Source organism: Pipra filicauda, unplaced genomic scaffold (assembly GCF_003945595.2).
Source record: "Pipra filicauda isolate LSUMZ 115617 unplaced genomic scaffold, ASM394559v2 scaffold3_size10097308_pilon, whole genome shotgun sequence".
NCBI lineage: Eukaryota > Metazoa > Chordata > Aves > Passeriformes > Pipridae > Pipra > Pipra filicauda.
In genome coordinates, this window is record NW_024104532.1 from 3,683,683 (window position 1) to 3,701,558 (window position 17,876).

The following is a 17,876-nucleotide window of genomic DNA, read 5'->3' on the forward strand; positions in this document are numbered from 1 at the left end:
ACCCACCTCTGACAACTGACTCAGCCCTGCACAGGAGTAAAACGCTTCCATGATTTACAGTACAGGAAAAGTAAACTTCAAGAAACTCTCCAGAACAATATCTTGTGCAGGACACAGATGCAGATATTTGCATTTCTTAAACAATATGAACAAAAGCAGTTACAAGCATTTGTAAGCTGACCTGAACCGTCACTCTACACACTGCCAGTGTTTATGACTTAAAAGTCTTCAAGACTTTGAAGCCAGTTTCCCTAATCTTACTTATTTTTTACCTTCCCCCTAAAATACCCGTTTCACTGCAAACACAGGTTTCCTATTACAAGCAACACAAGCTTCCTTGAACATTTTGTGTTCTCATGTTTTCGCAAAACCAAGAGGGAACTGTTAAAGGCTCTGGTACCTGCATTGTTTGTTAAAACACCCTGAATTTGCTCTAATTTCCTGCAGTCATGCAAAAAGAAAAGGAATTATCCAAAGCACTGTTAGTTCCTGGCACACATGGACACCACTCACAACCACGATGCAGACAGTAGGTCACACAATATTCAGTAGAACAGAGACAAAACAGTGTTTTTTCAGCTTCTTCAGTCATGCCACTACCTGACATCTGCTTCAGAGGAAATATTAATCACTCTGAAAAAGGGGAATTTCTTTCTGGGAAGCATCTAAGTGAAAACTACTCTATTGCTTCTTTGTCCAGGCTTGGAATAGCTCTTTCCATTAAATTCACCAACAGTGAGACACACCATGGGAATTCTGTTTTAGTTCTCTCTTCTACAGCAAGTGATAGCTTAGAACCTAAAATAGAAAGGCTGTTCAAGAAAGTGGTAATACAATACACTAACAGCACTGTTTGTCACGGAGTGTTTTCTTTTTGGATATCTCACTTTAGGGTAAATATGACAAGCGGATCAATGTATTTTTAAATCTGTTGCACATTCAGATTTGTCAATGATGTCCTGAAGTATTTTCCCTCCCCCCCTCACACAATGTCAACATGTCTTATTCTTCACACACTTAAAAATCCAAACAACCACTTAATGTTTTCTAAGATCATTTGGTTTCAATTTTCTTAGGAGCTATTTGCTACAGACTGTAGAACATGATGGTGTACAATGTCTTGCATGGTAAAACACAGCTTCTCTGTAGAAGGTAACGTAGCAAAAAAAATCCACTATTCCAGTCCCAACAGTTGCTATGTTTATTTGTAATAATGGGCACATTCTTCCTTCTTTTGCAATTCACACTGTCCAGTTTTTGATCACTGCAAGTTACTTGTCAGGATCTTGGAATTTCCTGCATAGTAATGAGCACTATCCCACGGAACAAGTTAATGGTGCTATCCAAGAGGAAAAAGGAAAAGAAAAAGAACCACTCCATTATGTCCTTGAGCATAACAATGAAACACAGCAGAGAATAACTGCAATTTATCTGGACATGATGGAAGCAGGTAAGAAAGAATTCCTAAAGGCTCTTGTGCATGCAACAGCTTTTATATCCTTTGAAGTTACTCCTTGGCAAACGACTTACTAGATTCATTCCCATCCTATCATCAAAGTTTCCTCAGCTCAACTCCAGCTACTGATTAAGCCCACAGAAAGGCACATTGTAACAGTTAAACATGGCACAAGAACATTTTGTATAAAGCAGAGGATTACTTTTATTTCCAGGCGTGAGAAATTTAAGAGCAAATTTCTCAGGAATACAACTCATTTAAAAAAAAAAAAAAAGCCATCAGCTTGTGGCACCACTGTTTTTCCTCTCCTCATACAGTTTATTGCACACATTTTTGTCAAGTGCAAACAGAACAGGGGTGAACAGCACAATGACAGACAATCTAAGACCTGCAAGATACATGAAGTGTTCCTAAAGAGTGAGGAAAATGAATAGGAAATGACTTTATGACCCGTAAAAACTTTAGAAATTTTCACCACGTCTGGAGTTAACAGTCAAAAATCGCCAGTACCAAAGAGGAGTATAAATTGCATTAGGCACACTGTTAAATGGTAAGGCAGGAAAAATACAGGGCTTTGAACAAGCCCCTTAAAGCACAATAGAAAGGTTAAGGCATTACTGCAGGCTTGGTATCCAACCAGTTACGTAAAGGGCATCTTTGGGTCAGTGGAGTTTTTCATCTGGAGGAAATCTCTTCTTTACCTGCAAAGCAAGAGGCAACTTCATTATTCCTTTCCATGGAGACAATTTACTAACTGAAGACCTGGTTGTTAACCACACCTATTTCCATTCCTCAAATGCACTGAGAAATGGTCAAGAACTGCAGATAATTCATCTACGTGGATGTTTTCTTGGCAGTTTCATTTCTGGGGCTACTGCAAGTAGTTTTAGTTACATTACGAGCTGGTAGAACAACTATTTCCCCAGAATGTTTTCTTTGCTGTAACAGCATCCAGTGATCTGGATGACAGCCCTTCTTGCACTTTCATGAAGACAGCTCCTGGTCTGAGAACACAGATTATGAATTGACCGAGTCAAGGAGAACAGGCAGCATTGGACCACATTCTTTGGAAGAGAGCACAGCCCATATTCACCATGGATACAGAGCTTTGTGTGCTCTTACATGCTGCCATCCAAGCCCTTAACTTGGGGATACATGAAATGATGCTGTGTAATCATCCCTTGGATTGGAGGGAGATTGACTGAAAATACAGACCAAACCTGTGTAATTTGGCATGGATCAATCAGGTCAGCATATGTAGAGCTCCCCTCTAGAATGTGAGGAGCTCACCAGAGCATTTTTAATTTACTCAGTTGGTAAAATAAAATGGGTTTGCTTAGATCACCTCTGGTTTTAAATAAGATCTCTCCACTTTGGGACTTAGTACTTCATTCTCTTTGCATTATCCATACTAATCCATCCAAACCTCAAGTGAAAGAAACAGAAGGCAGAAAAAAATATAGTACTTTAACGCTGGAAAAGCACATCTTAGAAGCCAGAATTAACTGGTTGCTGTATTTATGGGAATCTGTGCAGTGTTAGAGGGATATATTCCAACTCTTATCAGATGGAATCTAATTCACAGCTCCTGTCTAGTCAAAGTCCACAGGAGGCTCCGAGCGCACACAAGAGCGAGGAAAAGAGACGGAGCACCTCCCTCAACACTATGGGAGGAATTCAAACAAGACCATGGAGAGTGGTGTGTCCTGTGACAGCACATTTCAAGCAAAAAAGAACAGATATTCGAGATTATTATATACTTTTACTTTTTTAAACCATTCTTTTTCACAGAAACAAGAACCTTATACCAAAATTAAGCCAAGGAAATCAGATGCACCAAAGGTTAAAACAAACTATGTCATGTAACACGACAGCATGTGCTATGCAGGTCTCATATTTCATTTTAAAGTTTAAAAATGGCAGTTCCTCACAAACTCTTTGGCCATGTTTGAACATATTACTTCCCTCTCTTCCTTGGTACTAATTTAACTTCAGTTCTCTGGGAAATCCTGGAGGGGGAATGACCTGATTCTTTTAGCAGGCATTTAAAGAGTTGTATCTCACCTCCAGGCTGTACTTGCTGGTTTCAACACACCATGAAGCCAAATTTTTATTTCCGAGGCATCCGCTTGTCCAGATAACCACATTTCAAGATCCCAGGCAAACTGAATCATCCTATGGGATTCAGGGATCTGTATGCCCATTACCAAAATACGCTGTTCTCTGTTTTAGCTCACTAATTATATGTTAACACCCGAACAGTGAAATTGCTCCTAGGAAATTCTGCTTGACTGACTTAGCTAATTACAGGCCTCGACTTGAAGCAGGGCCAACTCTACCTTTAGATTCTGCTTGGTGCTTAAAAGAAGCTACAGACACATTCACGTGCCCCCAGTCTGACAACAACACGGTTCCCACGAAGCTTTCTTTGAAACAGAGGAGCTTTCCTTCAGCGTAAATGTCCAGGACACTTCACAGACAGCATTTAACTGAGCTATAACATCAGCTCTCACTGTCTGCTGTACTGATTTCTGGGAACAGAAGCAACACCAGCAAGGGAGTAGGGGTAGGCAGTTGAACTTGAAAAGACAAAAACCCCCAACAACCCAGGTAAAAAACTTAGTGTGTCTGATTATTCAGTTACCAGCATACAAACTGAAACCATGTGTGCTTGTTTCCACATTTCCTTCATTTGAAACTTCAACTCCGAATGCTGCCATTCTGGAGAAACCCAACAGCATCAAGGTACTTTCAGAATAACACTTTATTTTTGCTGGCCCTGTCAGAAAGCCCAGGAACTGCAGCAACCACATTCCAGCAGCACAGCCCAGATATCAACCACCAGGCTCACCTGGGATTAAAGTTGCGCACAGGCTGTCATTAAAAACATAATAAGCCATCCAGCTGTGAGCTCAGGGTTAGAGCTATATATTGACAGGAGATAAAGAACACTCTAATCACTGTTCTTGCTCTGACTTCCCAGATGAATGAGGGCAACTGTAGGTTGCCTTGGAAATCAGGACAGGTCTTAGATGAAATGGTAGTAGGCTTGAGGAGAGGTTTAACAATTGTTCAAGATTAGGAAATCCACTTATGCTAGCTATTAAAAAACACCCCAGCCCAATTTTTTTTTTAATGTTTTTAGATGAAATGTTTTGTTCTCCTTACAAACCCCTGAACACAGCACTACATGACAGGATAGAACGAAAAATAACTGTCAAGAATTCAGTCCAAGCTTTTCACGTATCCAGTCAAGATTACCACCCAAAACACGTTTTGTTGCAGCCTACAGAGGGACAGATTTCTCCTGCAAAAGAGCTACAGCAGTTCTGACCACACTGCTTAGACCACCATTCAATTTCTCCTGAAGCTTTAACATACCAAATATATTAATAAATCTGATCATACTCACCTAGTCAATAAATTGCAGCAGAGGACAGACATCCTTAAGGCCAGTGATATTTAAGATACCAGATTGTTTCATTGCTTAACTGCGGCCCAAAGAGGGGGTTGAGTTGAGCCAGAATTGCAATCAGCCAACTGCAAGACAACCCCCCAACCCAACAAAGAGAACATCAGCCAAATTACAAACCTTATGATAATGGAAAGGCTTGACCAAAGCACAAGGACTGGCAGAGAAGAAAAGACCATTTTCAAGACGGTCTAGGAACAGATAAAAATTCTACTCAAGTTATTATACAAGGACCAGAAACAGGCAATGAAGTTATGGCACCAAATCCTTCTGCAACTGAAATAAATTGTTCTGTTCAATTTAAAGCAACACAAAACCACCTGACAGAATTTCCCTTGTACTTTGCCTTTGACAGGAAAGTGTTTTTAGATACACAAAACTCAGGTATTTGTGGGCTCAGAAGACAGAAACATAAAAGAACAGACCTTTCTTCAGTGCCTTTGAAGAATCCTTTCAACAAATACCTCTGAGAAACATCCTCTCTCTCATTTGCTTTTCACTGCATGACAACCTGCTCTTGCAGAAAACGGTATAATTTTCAAAGATTGAACAAAACTGAATTTAAACCCGTCCCAGAGGTCAAGGAACAGGGACCTGAAGCAAAAGGGTACAATGCTATAGGAACACACACACAAAAAAGACAAAAAAATATACCACAAGAACAAACCCAAAACGACAACAAACCCCAGACCCTGAGCAGAGCGGCCTTGTCATCGGAACAGAGCACAAACTAACACTGCAGAAGCCACAGCCAGAATTGAGAACAAGAGGAATGTAGTTTGTGGAAAATATCCAGGAAAGCTAAACAGAAATAAATATTCCACTGTTAAAAGATATATTTGCTTTGTAAATGTTATAAGAGTCAGAGAAAGCAGTGGATGCTTCCATGGATTTAAATCTATGTTAAATACTAAGTATATAAACACATTTAGTGAACACACTGGCTCATCTGTCTGCTATTTCTAGAATGCTTTGTAAGGAGGAGAAAAAGCAGAGCAGCTTTGTAATGGGAGCTGCCACAAATGTATCAGAGTGCTTAGGCAGTCATGGAAAATTCCACACAAACCTTGATGCTCCGACCAACAAACCAAGTGCAGGTCGGCTGCAAAACGCCTGGAACAGCCACAGGCAAAAGATGTGGGTCAGGCTTAAAGAAAACACATCAATCCTCTTCCAATTTACAAATATTTATTTGCAATGCCCCTTTCAGTTTTGCAGAGAGTAGAACTCCAGTTAAAACAAGAGGCTGATCCTGCAGCAGCCCATCAGTCACACGAGCCTTGGAATAGGCAGCAGGCTCTACTGAGGAATTAAAACGTCAGTGAGACACCTCCGAGAGCAGCCAACAACCTTTAGGTTGACACGTTTTTACTCTGCTGTCCAAAGCAGTGACAATGTGTTTTGAGACCATGTTAATCATTGTGTTAAATCTACTTAAGGGAAAAGCAAATTAGCTCTTAAAATTATCACAGAATTTATTTTGTGAGGGTTAATTTTCAGATACAACAGAGAGATCGAAAGGTGCCAGAGCACTGTGCCATCTGCCTTCAGCATCCTGAAGTAACACAAGTGGGAGGAGGGTAGGAACACTAAAAGCCTGTTAAAGCACATTATTCTTTTTCACTGTACAGCAGGAAGGAACTCCACGCACAAATCTCTCACCTCTCGCTGCTTCCCAAGTTCAGGCCCAGCATGGCTGTGAATTAAATGAGCTGGGAACACATTCAGAATATCACCCTATGTAACCAGGCTTTAGGAAAAGCACTGTGCAGTTTTCAAAAGGCATTTGTTGGGGCCATGCTGGATACCCGAGCTCTGAGCCATGGAGGCATTAGGGCAATAGTACATTCCTTCTCCTGCTCTGTGAGGGCCTGGTAATTTAAAACAGTAGTTAATCTATGACTCCCTTGCATTCAAGGTAAGTCATGGAAAAGCTTTTCCCATGTTTTGCTTAAGCTCTGCTGCTTTACACAATAGTCAATCCTGACAACACAAAACAAAACGCAGCATTCAGAGTAAAACAAACCTCTGTATCCAACGGGCAATGTTCTGGAGTTGCTAAAAGCAGGTATGGCATTTGAGCCACCCACAGGCCCTTAAATTCTACCAGATCCCACTTAGAACAGTTACTGTTAATTACCCAGCTCAGGCAAGGAAATTAAAGTCCCTTCTGCTGTACCAGAAAGATTTTTTAAAAGGTCTTTCCACCATAACTGCCATCTGTCTGTGCTCGTGTTGCAAATTAAGGTCCTGCTATCTCTATTTAAATGTCAATTTGGGCATCCGTATTTTAATCCTCTTAGCATCAGTAGCAAATAATACCATTTTCCAAGCACCCTGCCCTCTGCTAGGACATCATGGTACTGTTCAGGAACTGCTTTGTAAACAGTAAAATAGATTTAGACTTTGACAGTACCTCCCAATATGGTGTAACCTATAATTTCTGCAGCAGTAAGACTTTGCCTTGTATTTTACGAGGTTCCTGAGGGTTGTATATTCTCCTTCAAAAGGCTGCTGGGTACAGGATCTGTACACAAAATAGGCACTTACCCATGCAAATGTCTTCCACAGAACAACCAAATGAACACCATGTAATCAATACGGTTATTCAAAATTACTATTGTTAAATCTAAGCACAGAATAAACAGCTTTGAGTTGAAATCTGATTGACTTGAAATTTTGTTAGGACAAATTCTGTTTGTTGAAAATCAATTTGACAATCAAGTGGTGTTTAACGAAGACAGGAAATTGTTTTTTTCCTATTTTCAACCGCAAAGATAAATCAAAGAGCATGAAAGTAGATCCAGCAGAGTTCTAAACTCTACAAAGAAGTAGATAATAGCACCAGCCACCTGCTAAGGACACACAAATACAGAAGACCATACCTGGGACAACAAGAATTATCTAACAAAGAATCCTCAGAAACCATTCTTTGGGCTTCCTTCAAGACTGGTATGAAAAATCAGTGTCTTTCTTTAGTCACCAAAAATTAAGGTCTGAAATGTTTTCAATGCCTCCTCTCCCCCAAAAGGAAGAGGACACAAGAACAACAAACTTCCATATGTTTGAGGAAAGAAAGGTTGGACCAGATGATCTTTCAAGGTCCTTTCCAACAAGGGCTGTTCTACAGTTTTATATGGAATAAATAAAAAAAAAAATAAAGACTGTGTGATGAGGCAAGTTCTATCCTGGAACATGAGAAGAAAAATTTGCTTTTTGTTGCATTCTGGCAAGCAGACACTACAAATGTCATTTATGTGGTTGGGTACAACTACCGAAGTCTTAAAACATCCTAATTTTTGGCTGCTTCTCTTTTTCCAAGATATAATTGGAGAAAGCCAAAGGGATTTAGAAAACAAGTAGGAGCCTACAAAATTACCAACGAACCCCCTCACTGGACATGCAAGAACAGATTATAAAATATGATAATGATTTGTAATGGGTCTGTTTAGGTACAAAATCCACTAAAGTTACAAGGGAAATATCACTGTACATTTGAGAAGTTCACAGCATTCAGCCAAAAGTTAAGAAATTCTACAACAAACACATTCCACATCATAATCCAGAGGATGCTGCAGATGCCATGTGGCCTCTACTTCAAGGAAATTGTTCTTCTTCAAACAATACAGACAACAAACCCTAAGCTTCAAGGATTTTAGAAGAGTGGGACATTATTTCTGTAGGACAAAAACAAGTGAGAACTTCAAACTCAAACAAAACCATAACAAAGCTCAACCCTCCCCCTAAGAAAAAAACACCACCCAACTTACTGTAACCTAAATGCAGTAACCCAGTAAAAATGACCAAAAAGCTGCCCTTTTTTAGCCAAGCATTTGGGACCTACTGTGAGGCTGGGCTGCTACAAACTTTATGTGCATGCAAGGAGACCTTCATAGCACTGAGACTCCCAGATTTCAAACTCAAATTCAAGCTGCTTGCACTGCAAAGCTCTTCTCTGTCCACTCAGCAAAACTTTAGTTGAAAAACTGTCATGGATATAAAACACAGAAGAAAGTCTGCTGGACTTTTACAGTTAACGGATAGAATGATTTCTCAAGACTTCACCTGTCAAATACTCTGAATAAAGAAATGAAGTTTAAAAGTACCTCACCTGTATAAAACCTGAATATCACATTATTAGACTAAACCAAACCTGTATAAGCTTGAACCCAACCCAGAACCAAACAGGCCTCTCCTGGAACATGCCAACACTGAATATATCACATTTGGCTGCCAGTTCAGAATAAGTCTTGAGATTAGAGATGCATTTCTCTAAATATTCATATTAAGCTGCTTTGAGTAGCATAAAAAATGCCTAAATAGTTCAGGAAAGTGCAAATACTACCTGGGTTCAAATGGGACTCTAAATAACGATTTTTGTTACAAGTTAATCCTTAAGACTGAACCAGACTTTTACCAATTTACTCTCCATAACAAATTCTTCCAAAGTTATTTCTGCATAGCACTTTCTTTTACAAACTAAGTCTCTAAAGTCTTAAAAAAAAGAGAGAAACAACAAGCACACTTTCTCTTGCAGACTCCAGCTACAGCTGGCTTACCTCCTGATAAATAACATGATACAAGGAGCTCTCAGCAAGTCACTTTGTTATTGCTACTAACTCTCCTACGGAAAATAGGCACCCTTAAAATATACTGTGCATTTAAACAGAAATGGTCTTAATATATCAAAGTATCACTAAAAAAATCCCCACGCAGAAGTTTTTCCACCCACCGCTCTACCAGATTTCCAGAATAAATTCAACCAAACTAAGGGCAAAAAACTCTTCAGTAGGTTTGAATTAGTAACACCTCAGAAATCAGTGTAAGGTATAAAGAAGGAAAAAGGTAAAAAAACCCAATCTGTGAATCAGAAAAATCCTAGAATTGAGCAACTGCTGTTACACTTGCGAGTAAATGAGGCAATGAAGTGGAGAGGAGGAATATGGAGTCCTCACAGAGCACAGCTCACAGTTATGTGTCAGAGGACCACAAAAGGAATTCAAGTTCATTTTAATTCAGTGTTTTCCAGTGGGAAAATGTTTTCTTTGGCACGTCGGAGGTCTTCAGAACTAGAAATTCTAAGAGCTGTCAGAGAACACCACGTGACACATTCAAAAAGCTTCTTCCTGAATGTTCTGAGGCTTTAAAAAAGGAACCTTTGATTCCACCAGAACTGGGCCTCGGTCAGAAGGCAAGACATTATTTATACTTACAACAGGTAGCAGCAAACAGCACATGTCACCAGCATTGTGTTGATAACACTGCAAAGAAGGAGAGAAACAGCTGATCAGGTGTCATGTTGTGACTGACCACAAGATACATTGGCAAAAATAATCCCAGCAAACAAGAACAAGTTTAACTTTGATCATATGAAAGATGACTCAACATGAGTGTTCTGACTTCTTCCAGCTGAGTAAACTACAAAGGCACAGCACAGACTCTGCAAAAGGACTGACACAGCTCTGGAAACAGAAGTTTACAGCTATATTTAACAAAAATCACTGTGAGGAGGAGCAAATCTGATGCAGTGTCCCTGCTCCATTTCACAGCCAAGGCTGCCAGCACAGTAAATCACTGAAACTGGATGTTACTGTACACAGTAAACACTTTCTTCATTTGCAGAATTCTATTTACAGAAAATTTCAGTGTCAAATTATAACTTTTAATTTTATAGAATAAATGAGGGTTTTACAAATTGAATACAAAATAAAATGTCAAAGCCACGTGAAATGATCTGTAGTGTAAGATTTCCCTTTCTTGCTGGAAGAGAACTGTGTCAGAAAGCACAGTGAAGCTGAAAAGAAGGAAGAACCAAGCTCTTGAAATTGAAAACAGTAAAACTGCAGCTACACACAGAGATGGTTTTGAAATGGGAAGAAAGGAAATGAGGTTTTCTAACAGTGATCTCTGCAGCTCATGGAACTCAGTGGCAAAGTGGAGTTTTTTTTTTATTTTTAAGTCATAAAATAGAATTTCCCTCTATGTCTTTCCTCCCCCAAATGAGTAACAAAATCTTATGGTAGGACAGTATCTTCCAACCCCTTTGTGACACAAGAACTTCAATATTTTTCATCTATCAATACACATCCACTTTGTCAACTTTCAAATGAATGCTACAAAGCCAACACAGCCTGGAACCTTTCCAAGGAGTCCCAGAGCCTTTGTTTGGGAGTTTTAACCTAGGCAATGGGAATTCTTAGGTCAGGTAAAGTTTGCACTAACTTCTTTTGTTAGGAGAACAGCAATCCTATTTAGAAACAACCCTTGCATAATTTTTTAAGAAGATGGGAAGTGGATAGACTACAAGGTATTGCTGTAGAATTAGAACACAGCAGTGCTCTATTCACACTTGTTAAACAATCACACTTTGGAATAAGGATACACCACCTGTTCGTCACCCACATATTTCACATACTTTCATGCCTGGAAGACATATTTACAAGGTATTTCTGAGGACAGACAAGTTTCCAGGCATAAAAGGCTTAAAAGTGAGGCAGTAAATATCAGAGCCTGAGGAATATTCCTCTGAGTTTAGATAAACAACTGAGAGAAAAGACAGTTGGTACCTGTGGAGTAGAGGGGGTGTCAGAGAGAGGAAGAGAGGTTAAGAAGTCATTATCTCCTAGAGAAAAGAGAAAGACAAAAACTTGTCTGCTTTTTAATCTGAGCAGCCACAACCACTGCAGGAAAACCCTCTGCTTAGGTGCCCCACTGTTGTCCTCCGCTACAAGGGCACCAGCACACATTTAACACAGAACCGAGATCTCCTATAGCAACTTTTCCAGTGGGAAACCGGAGGATGGTGGAGTAAGTTAGGAAAGGTCAAGTAAGGAAGGAAAGAGGAAGTTATTGCTCAAATACCACCTGACTAACAGCGAACCTCCTTGACACAGGGTGCTGTGTCTGCAGAGGTATCACAGAAGGGTTTGGGTTGGAAGGGATCCTTAAGATGATCTCACTCCAACCCCCTGCCACGGGCAGGGATACCTTCCACCAGACCAGGCTGCTCCGACCTGGCCTCGGACACTTCCAGGGATGGGGCAGCCACAGCTTCTCTGGGCGACCCGTGCCAGGGCCTCAGGGGAAAACCCAAACCCGTGCGGGGTTGCGGGGGCACCGCTCGGCCCCGGCCCCTCCGGTCACGGCCCCGGGCCCGCCCGCGCTGCGCCAACACTGCGGGGGAGCCCGCGGGGAAACCTCCGCCGGGGCCTCCCCCCACACCCGAGGGGCCGGACGGGCCCGCGCCCGCCGCGCCCCGGTCACTCACCCGCGGTTCGGGCCCTTGGGGACGAGCCAGGGCAGGACGCCGCCGACCACCCCCCAGAACACGCTCATGACGATGATGGGCACGGCGAGGCCGCCGTACGCCATGGCCGGGCTGTGAGGGACCGGGGAGCGGCCCCGCCCGCGCCGCCCGCACCAACCCGCGCCCGCCGCGTCACCGCGGGAGCGCGCGGGGCGGGAGCGCGCCGGGGCCGCGGCGGCACGGAGGGAGGGAGGGAGGGAGGGAGTGGTCCGTCTGTTCTGCGCTTCTTAACAAAGACGTCAGTCTCTTTAAAGAAGAGTTTCAGCAGGACCCCGAAGGCTCTGGCGCCTTTCCAGCTCCAGAAACAGCGAGGAGTTACCGGCTTCGACCCACTGCTCTACTCACCGAACCATATCATCTCCCTGTTTATTGCCCACTCGATGCAGTGACATCTCCATTTGATGTTCATATGGAAAAACAGGCTGGCGAGTAAGGGGGACAGAGTTCCAAGGGCTGGTTCTGAGCTCCTCAGGGAACTGGGGACATGGGACAGGGTCCCACAGGGCAGATCTGCACCAGGAAAGGTCCCGGTGGCAAAGGAACGCCATGGGCTTCCTCAAGCACTGACTCAAGGCAAAGATACCTCGTATTCAGCAGCACGAACTGGAGGGACAAACATGAGCCTGCATGAGACCCTCATTCACAGCCCACCAAACAAAGCTTTGCATTCAGGCTTATGAATGACTTCCCAAGTGCAAATGAAATTTTTCTCAATTCACAGCATCCCATTTTTCAGATCCTGGTGTTTTGCAGGCAGATGAATTTCTTTCCCTCTGTCTCAGCAGTGAGAGGGCCACTCACTCAGGCAGTAAGTTCTCTTTAAGTTCAGGGCTGTTTTCAACACACTGCAGCCACTCTCAATTTGTAGGTATAGAGTGCTAAAAAGAACTTCCTCTTACTGAAGAGTTCATCCAAAATAGCAACAGCACTGAGACTGCTTCATCCCTACCCTTCTCAAACCAGTCAGCTCTACCTCACAAGCACTGGTGATAAACCCCCTTGTTAAGCTCTACCAATTATGTAAGGCCTGAAGAAATTAGGCCAAGACTTTCTAAATGAGAAGACACACAATAGGTTGAGTTTTAGCAGTTTTTTAATGGTGTCAAACAGGAGCCACCTATTCTTGCATCTTTTCAATTGTTTCTTCTTTGTACTTGCCCTTCTCCTTCCCAACCTGGCGGGACTTCGCTTTACGCTCCAAGATCTTCTTGCGATCCTTGTCCAGCTTTAGCCTGGTGATCACCACCTGGAGAGAGGACAAGGAATTCAGTGTCCCTGCAGAGTTAAGGACAGCAACCCGGTGGACCCGTGGTACTGTAGCTGGGCCCTGGCACAAAAGTGTTATTCCCAGGGATTATCTCATTTGGTTTGAGTAAACCCGAGGTACAGAATTGACTCCATTCCACGATTTTGCCAGGCACACCCAGGAATCAGACTACACGGACAGTTCTTTCAATGCACAGTCAAAACACTGCACAAAGTGAAAAGCAGCCAAATTTCTACTGAACTACATAATAAAATAATGACTTTGAAGTACATATACTTTCCATTATTCAGCTCAAACAGGATGGATACCACATCCACCTGAAACACAGAAGAGCTGATCTCACCAAAAAGGCAACAGTCAAAGCACCACAGTGACTATAAAGACACTTTGAAGAACGCCTGGTATGGCACAGCTGTGATTATCAAATATAACTGACATATAAAGGGTAATTGTGCAGACCCTTCACTGCCACTGCCAATTGATGGGATTGCAAACAAAGCACCAGCAAACTGAGGCTCTGATTTCCATCCCAAAAGCAGCCTTCATGCTTTTCTTGGATCACAGAATCAAGAAATAAGTGTGTTAGTATAACTGAAAGCAGTACTTAAAAAATACACCTGACAATCAAATCCTAGAAATCCCATAAAAGCTGCAGCAGGACTTCACACTCCTCCTCAGTTCCTTGTGTATTTAGGTCTCTCTTATTTGTAATTCCCACCTCTCTACCCAGCAGAGGTACAAACTGTTCATACAGCCCACTGCAAGTCTGTAACAAAACATTCCTCTGCTCCATTTGCATTAATAACTTGTGCAAAGCTTTGTCAAGGTCTGGTTCCCAATTAATGAAAACCTTCCCAGAAATAAAGAACCAGCAGAAAACTCAATTTCTTTCACTGCTGTTCACCACACAAGTATGTGCACAGGCTCCACCACAATGTCACCTTGTCCATCAGATGTTGTTTTGGAATAATTCTGCTCTCCCTCTGCTGAACACACCAACCATTTACTGCACAAAACCTGTTACAACTCGATTTTTTCCACCAACACTTCCGTATGTGTGCCCACATGGCAAGGCTGAAGCAGACTAAATTTATCTGCTTCAAACCAGGTTTTGGTGAGTGGTTCTGTTTAGTTTGAAATGTTCCCTGTTATAACCAAAACACACTTTGCCTTGTTTTCACTGACTCAACACTTCAGGATAAAACCAGGTTCAGAATTTAGTTCACAATAGCCCACAAGAACAAATTCTGATTCTGAGCATCTATTTAAACATTTCTAACACCTCCTCAGCCAGTGCAAATGCCACACAGCAAAGATGAAGGATTGTTCTGAACGATCTGTTCTGTGGTTTAAAAACATCAAGCCCTTTAAAGTGTTTTAGCAGGACTCCAAAGTCTCTAATGGCTTTCTAACCCTGGAAACAAAGAGGAGTTACTGGTTTCAACTCACTTCTCTACTCACAACACTGTAACATTTATTTTTATTTGGGTTTATTACCCACCCAGTGCTGCAGCATCTCCATTATACATAGAATCACAGGATGGTCTGGGTTGGAAGGGACCTTAAGGATCATCTTGTTCCATCCTCCTGTCATGGCCAAGGACACCTTCCACTAGACCAGGTTGCTCCAAGCCCCATCCAACCTGGCCTTGAACACTTCCAGGGATGGGGCAGCCACAGCTGCTCTGGGCAACCTGTGCCAGGGCCTCACCACCCTCACAGGGAAGAACTTCTTCCTCATATCCAATCTAACCCTACTCTCTGTCAGTTTGAAGCCATATCCCCCTGTCCTGTCACTCCAGGACTATTGTAAATAGTCTCTCTCCATCTTCTTTGTGGGCTCCCTTCAGGTACTGGAAGACCACAATTAGGTCACCCTGAAGCTTCTCTTCTCCAGGCTGAACAATCCCAATTCTCTCAGCCTCTCCTCACAGCAGAGCTGCTCCATCCCTCAAATCATATTTGTACCTCCTCTGGAATTGGTCCAACAGCTCCATGTCCTTCCTGTGCTGGGTCCCCAGAGCTGGAGGCAGCTCTGCAGGAGGTCTCACCTGAGTGGGACAGAGGGGCAGAATCCCCCCCTCACCTGCTGCCCACGCTGTGGGATCAGCCCAAGACATGGGAGTGTTCTGGGCTGCTCTCCATCTGTGCATTCCCAGCCTGGATTAATCCTGGGGGTTGCCCTGACCCAAGTGCAGCACCAGCACTTGGTAACAAGTTCTACTCATACCAGTGCCCTTATGTGCCCCCCAGCTCAGCCCACAGATCCCAGGTCCCACCGTACCTTGCTGGGGTGGATCCCCACGTGGACGGTGGTGCCGTTGGCTTTCTCCCGCTGCACACGCTCGATGTAGATCACATACTTCTTCCTGTACACCTGGACCACCTTCCCAATCTGCTGCCCTTTGTAGTGTCCCCGGACAACCTGAACAACAGCACAGGGAACACACTGACCCACACTCCAAACACACCCCTTGAACAACCACCACACCTTATAAACCGCTACTGAGTTATCCAGCAGGACACCAGAGCTGCACAGACTGAAATCCCATCTCAGTTCTTTTCACACACATGCCACAAAGACATCACTGACACTACAATTCCTGCATCACTAAAATATAATGGATCTGAACTGCAGTAAACCCTAATGAAGCTCTGTAACTTTTCAGCCACAAGGCTTCAACTTGAACAGTTATTTTATTTTTTTACCTGTCATTGCATTTTATACAAAAAAAGCCACTTAACTTAGATTCATTTCCAAACCAATCTTTTAAATATCACAGGCAGCAAATAGTCCATAAAAAAAGAAACAATTGTTTGTGCTTTATTGTTGAAAGCTTTTAATCCAGCACGACAATCACTGCATAGAAGTGAAGTGTAGTAAAACTGCCACCACACTTGCGTTCGTTCCTTGTATTGTCTTTGTCACTGATGTGAATTTGAGAAACAAAATGTGCTTGACTAAAGCTCAAGTCATGACTAGATTATCTTGGATTATTTCTGCAATACCCAGGGCAAAGCTGCAGCACCGATGTGAACTTGTCTCGTCCTTCCCTTTTGCACAGGCTACATATGGAAACAGAACCCCAGAATAATTTAGGTTGGAAAACATCTCTGAGACCACAGACTCCAACCTGTGACCCATCGTCACTTTGTCAACCAGACCAGAGCACTGAGTGCCTTGTCCAGTCGTTCCTTGAACACCTCCAGGGATGGGGACTCCACCACCTCCCTGGGCAGCCCCTTCCAGTGCCTGACAACCCTTTCTGTGACGACTTTCTTCTGAAAACTAAAACCCAGACAGTTTCCCGTGCGACAGAGCAGCTCAGGGCAGTGAGGTACCTGGACCTCGTCGTCCTTGCGGATGGGCATGGAGCGCACGTTGTACTTCTGCCGCAGCTCCTTGGACAGGGGCGAGGACATGATTTTCCTGCGGATGTGGGAAGGGGCATTGAAGTGCCGCTTGCGGTTCTTGCTGCGGTCCGAGGTCACAAACGGGTTGAACTTCATTTTGCCTGCACAGAGAGGAACAGCAGCTTGGGAGATGCTCATACCTCACACACACTGTGTTTCACCATCCACCCACAGGGCCAGGGCACAAAAAAGCACTTTTAGCTATTTTTAATCCACTCAATGGTTAATGGACCCTCATAGCCTTGACTCCAAATGTTTAAGCCTCTTCTATGATTGATAACAACCCTGTTCCTACACACGTGCACATCGGACCCTTCTAATCCAAACCTCCCCATTCCCAGCACTCAGGACACCCTGCAGTCACACCACTCTCACTTATATACACTCGATGTATATTTTGAGCTCGCGGAGGGAACTCGCCCTGCTCCGGCATCCTCAATAGAGCTCCTCGGCAGAGCGCACAGGTAACACACCTGCAAATTCAGGACACTTCTGGCCTTTCCTAAATTTTAACAACTGCATTGCAAGACTGCCTATCATAGCACCACTCATCCTGCTGGCTAAGGATATATTAAATTAAAAGATAAATCAAATCAAAGGGTGCTTTTGCTCAGCTCCACAACTTCCCAGTGCACAAACTGGCACCTCCTATGCGAGCTGGACTGTATCAACTTAATAATCCATAACCAAGGCACAGACCGAAGGAGTCCGAGCCCCTCCTGGAGCCCGACCTCTCCCCGCAGCTCAAGATCTCCCCGGCAAACCCGCCCCACAGCTCTGGGCGTGCCCCCGGCGACCCGGACCCCTTCCCGCTCCCCTGCGCGGGCCCCGCAGGGCGCTGCGCACGGTCCTGGCCGGGGATGGCGCGGAATGGCCCCTGATTATGCCGGATTATCCCGGATGCTCTCCTCGATCCCTCACCCGCTGCCGCCGCCGCGCTGCCCGCCCGGAAAAGGAGCCA

General features: G+C 43.5%; 2 protein-coding genes across 3 annotated transcripts; both read right to left on the reverse strand.

Annotated features, from left to right (window-relative positions):
- Positions 1-1,635: 1,635 nt before the first annotated feature.
- On the reverse strand, positions 1,636-12,346 carry ATP6V0E1 (ATPase H+ transporting V0 subunit e1). The gene is made up of 4 exons (XM_027718773.2): positions 12,196-12,346; positions 10,142-10,189; positions 4,869-4,996; positions 1,636-2,157 (listed from the first exon to the last, which is right to left on the reverse strand). The coding sequence occupies exons 1-3, from the start codon at positions 12,297-12,299 to the stop codon at positions 4,903-4,905; spliced, it is 246 nt and encodes an 81-aa protein (XP_027574574.1). The 5' UTR covers positions 12,300-12,346; the 3' UTR covers positions 1,636-2,157; positions 4,869-4,902.
- A 963-nt stretch (positions 12,347-13,309) lies between these two features.
- Positions 13,310-17,876, reverse strand: RPL26L1 (ribosomal protein L26 like 1). Of its 2 annotated transcripts, none has more exons than XM_027718767.2 (4): positions 17,837-17,876; positions 16,844-17,016; positions 15,786-15,926; positions 13,310-13,480 (listed from the first exon to the last, which is right to left on the reverse strand). In XM_027718767.2, the coding sequence occupies exons 2-4, from the start codon at positions 17,009-17,011 to the stop codon at positions 13,352-13,354; spliced, it is 438 nt and encodes a 145-aa protein (XP_027574568.1). In that variant the 5' UTR covers positions 17,012-17,016; positions 17,837-17,876; the 3' UTR covers positions 13,310-13,351. The 2 variants fall into 2 exon arrangements, with proteins under 2 accessions (XP_027574568.1, XP_039241216.1); XM_039385282.1 differs by lacking the exon at positions 17,837-17,876 and adding an exon at positions 17,561-17,589.

Bases quoted from the DNA above. Each gene is read 5' to 3' on its own strand.
- ATP6V0E1 (XM_027718773.2), bottom strand. From the start codon at position 12,299: ATGGCGTACGGCGGCCTCGCCGTGCCCATCATCGTCATGAGCGTGTTC. The intron at 10,190-12,195 runs GTGAGTGACCGG...CCTTCTTTGCAG, and splicing joins CCCAAGGGCCCGAACCGCGG to TGTTATCAACACAATGCTGG. The intron at 4,997-10,141 runs GTAAGTATAAAT...GTTGTCTTGCAG, and splicing joins GCTGTTTGCTGCTACCTGTT to TTGGCTGATTGCAATTCTGG.
- RPL26L1 (XM_027718767.2), bottom strand. From the start codon at position 17,011: ATGAAGTTCAACCCGTTTGTGACCTCGGACCGCAGCAAGAACCGCAAG. The intron at 15,927-16,843 runs GTACCTCACTGC...GCTGTTGTTCAG, and splicing joins GCAAGGACGACGAGGTCCAG to GTTGTCCGGGGACACTACAA. The intron at 13,481-15,785 runs GTACGGTGGGAC...TCCTCTCTCCAG, and splicing joins TGGGGATCCACCCCAGCAAG to GTGGTGATCACCAGGCTAAA.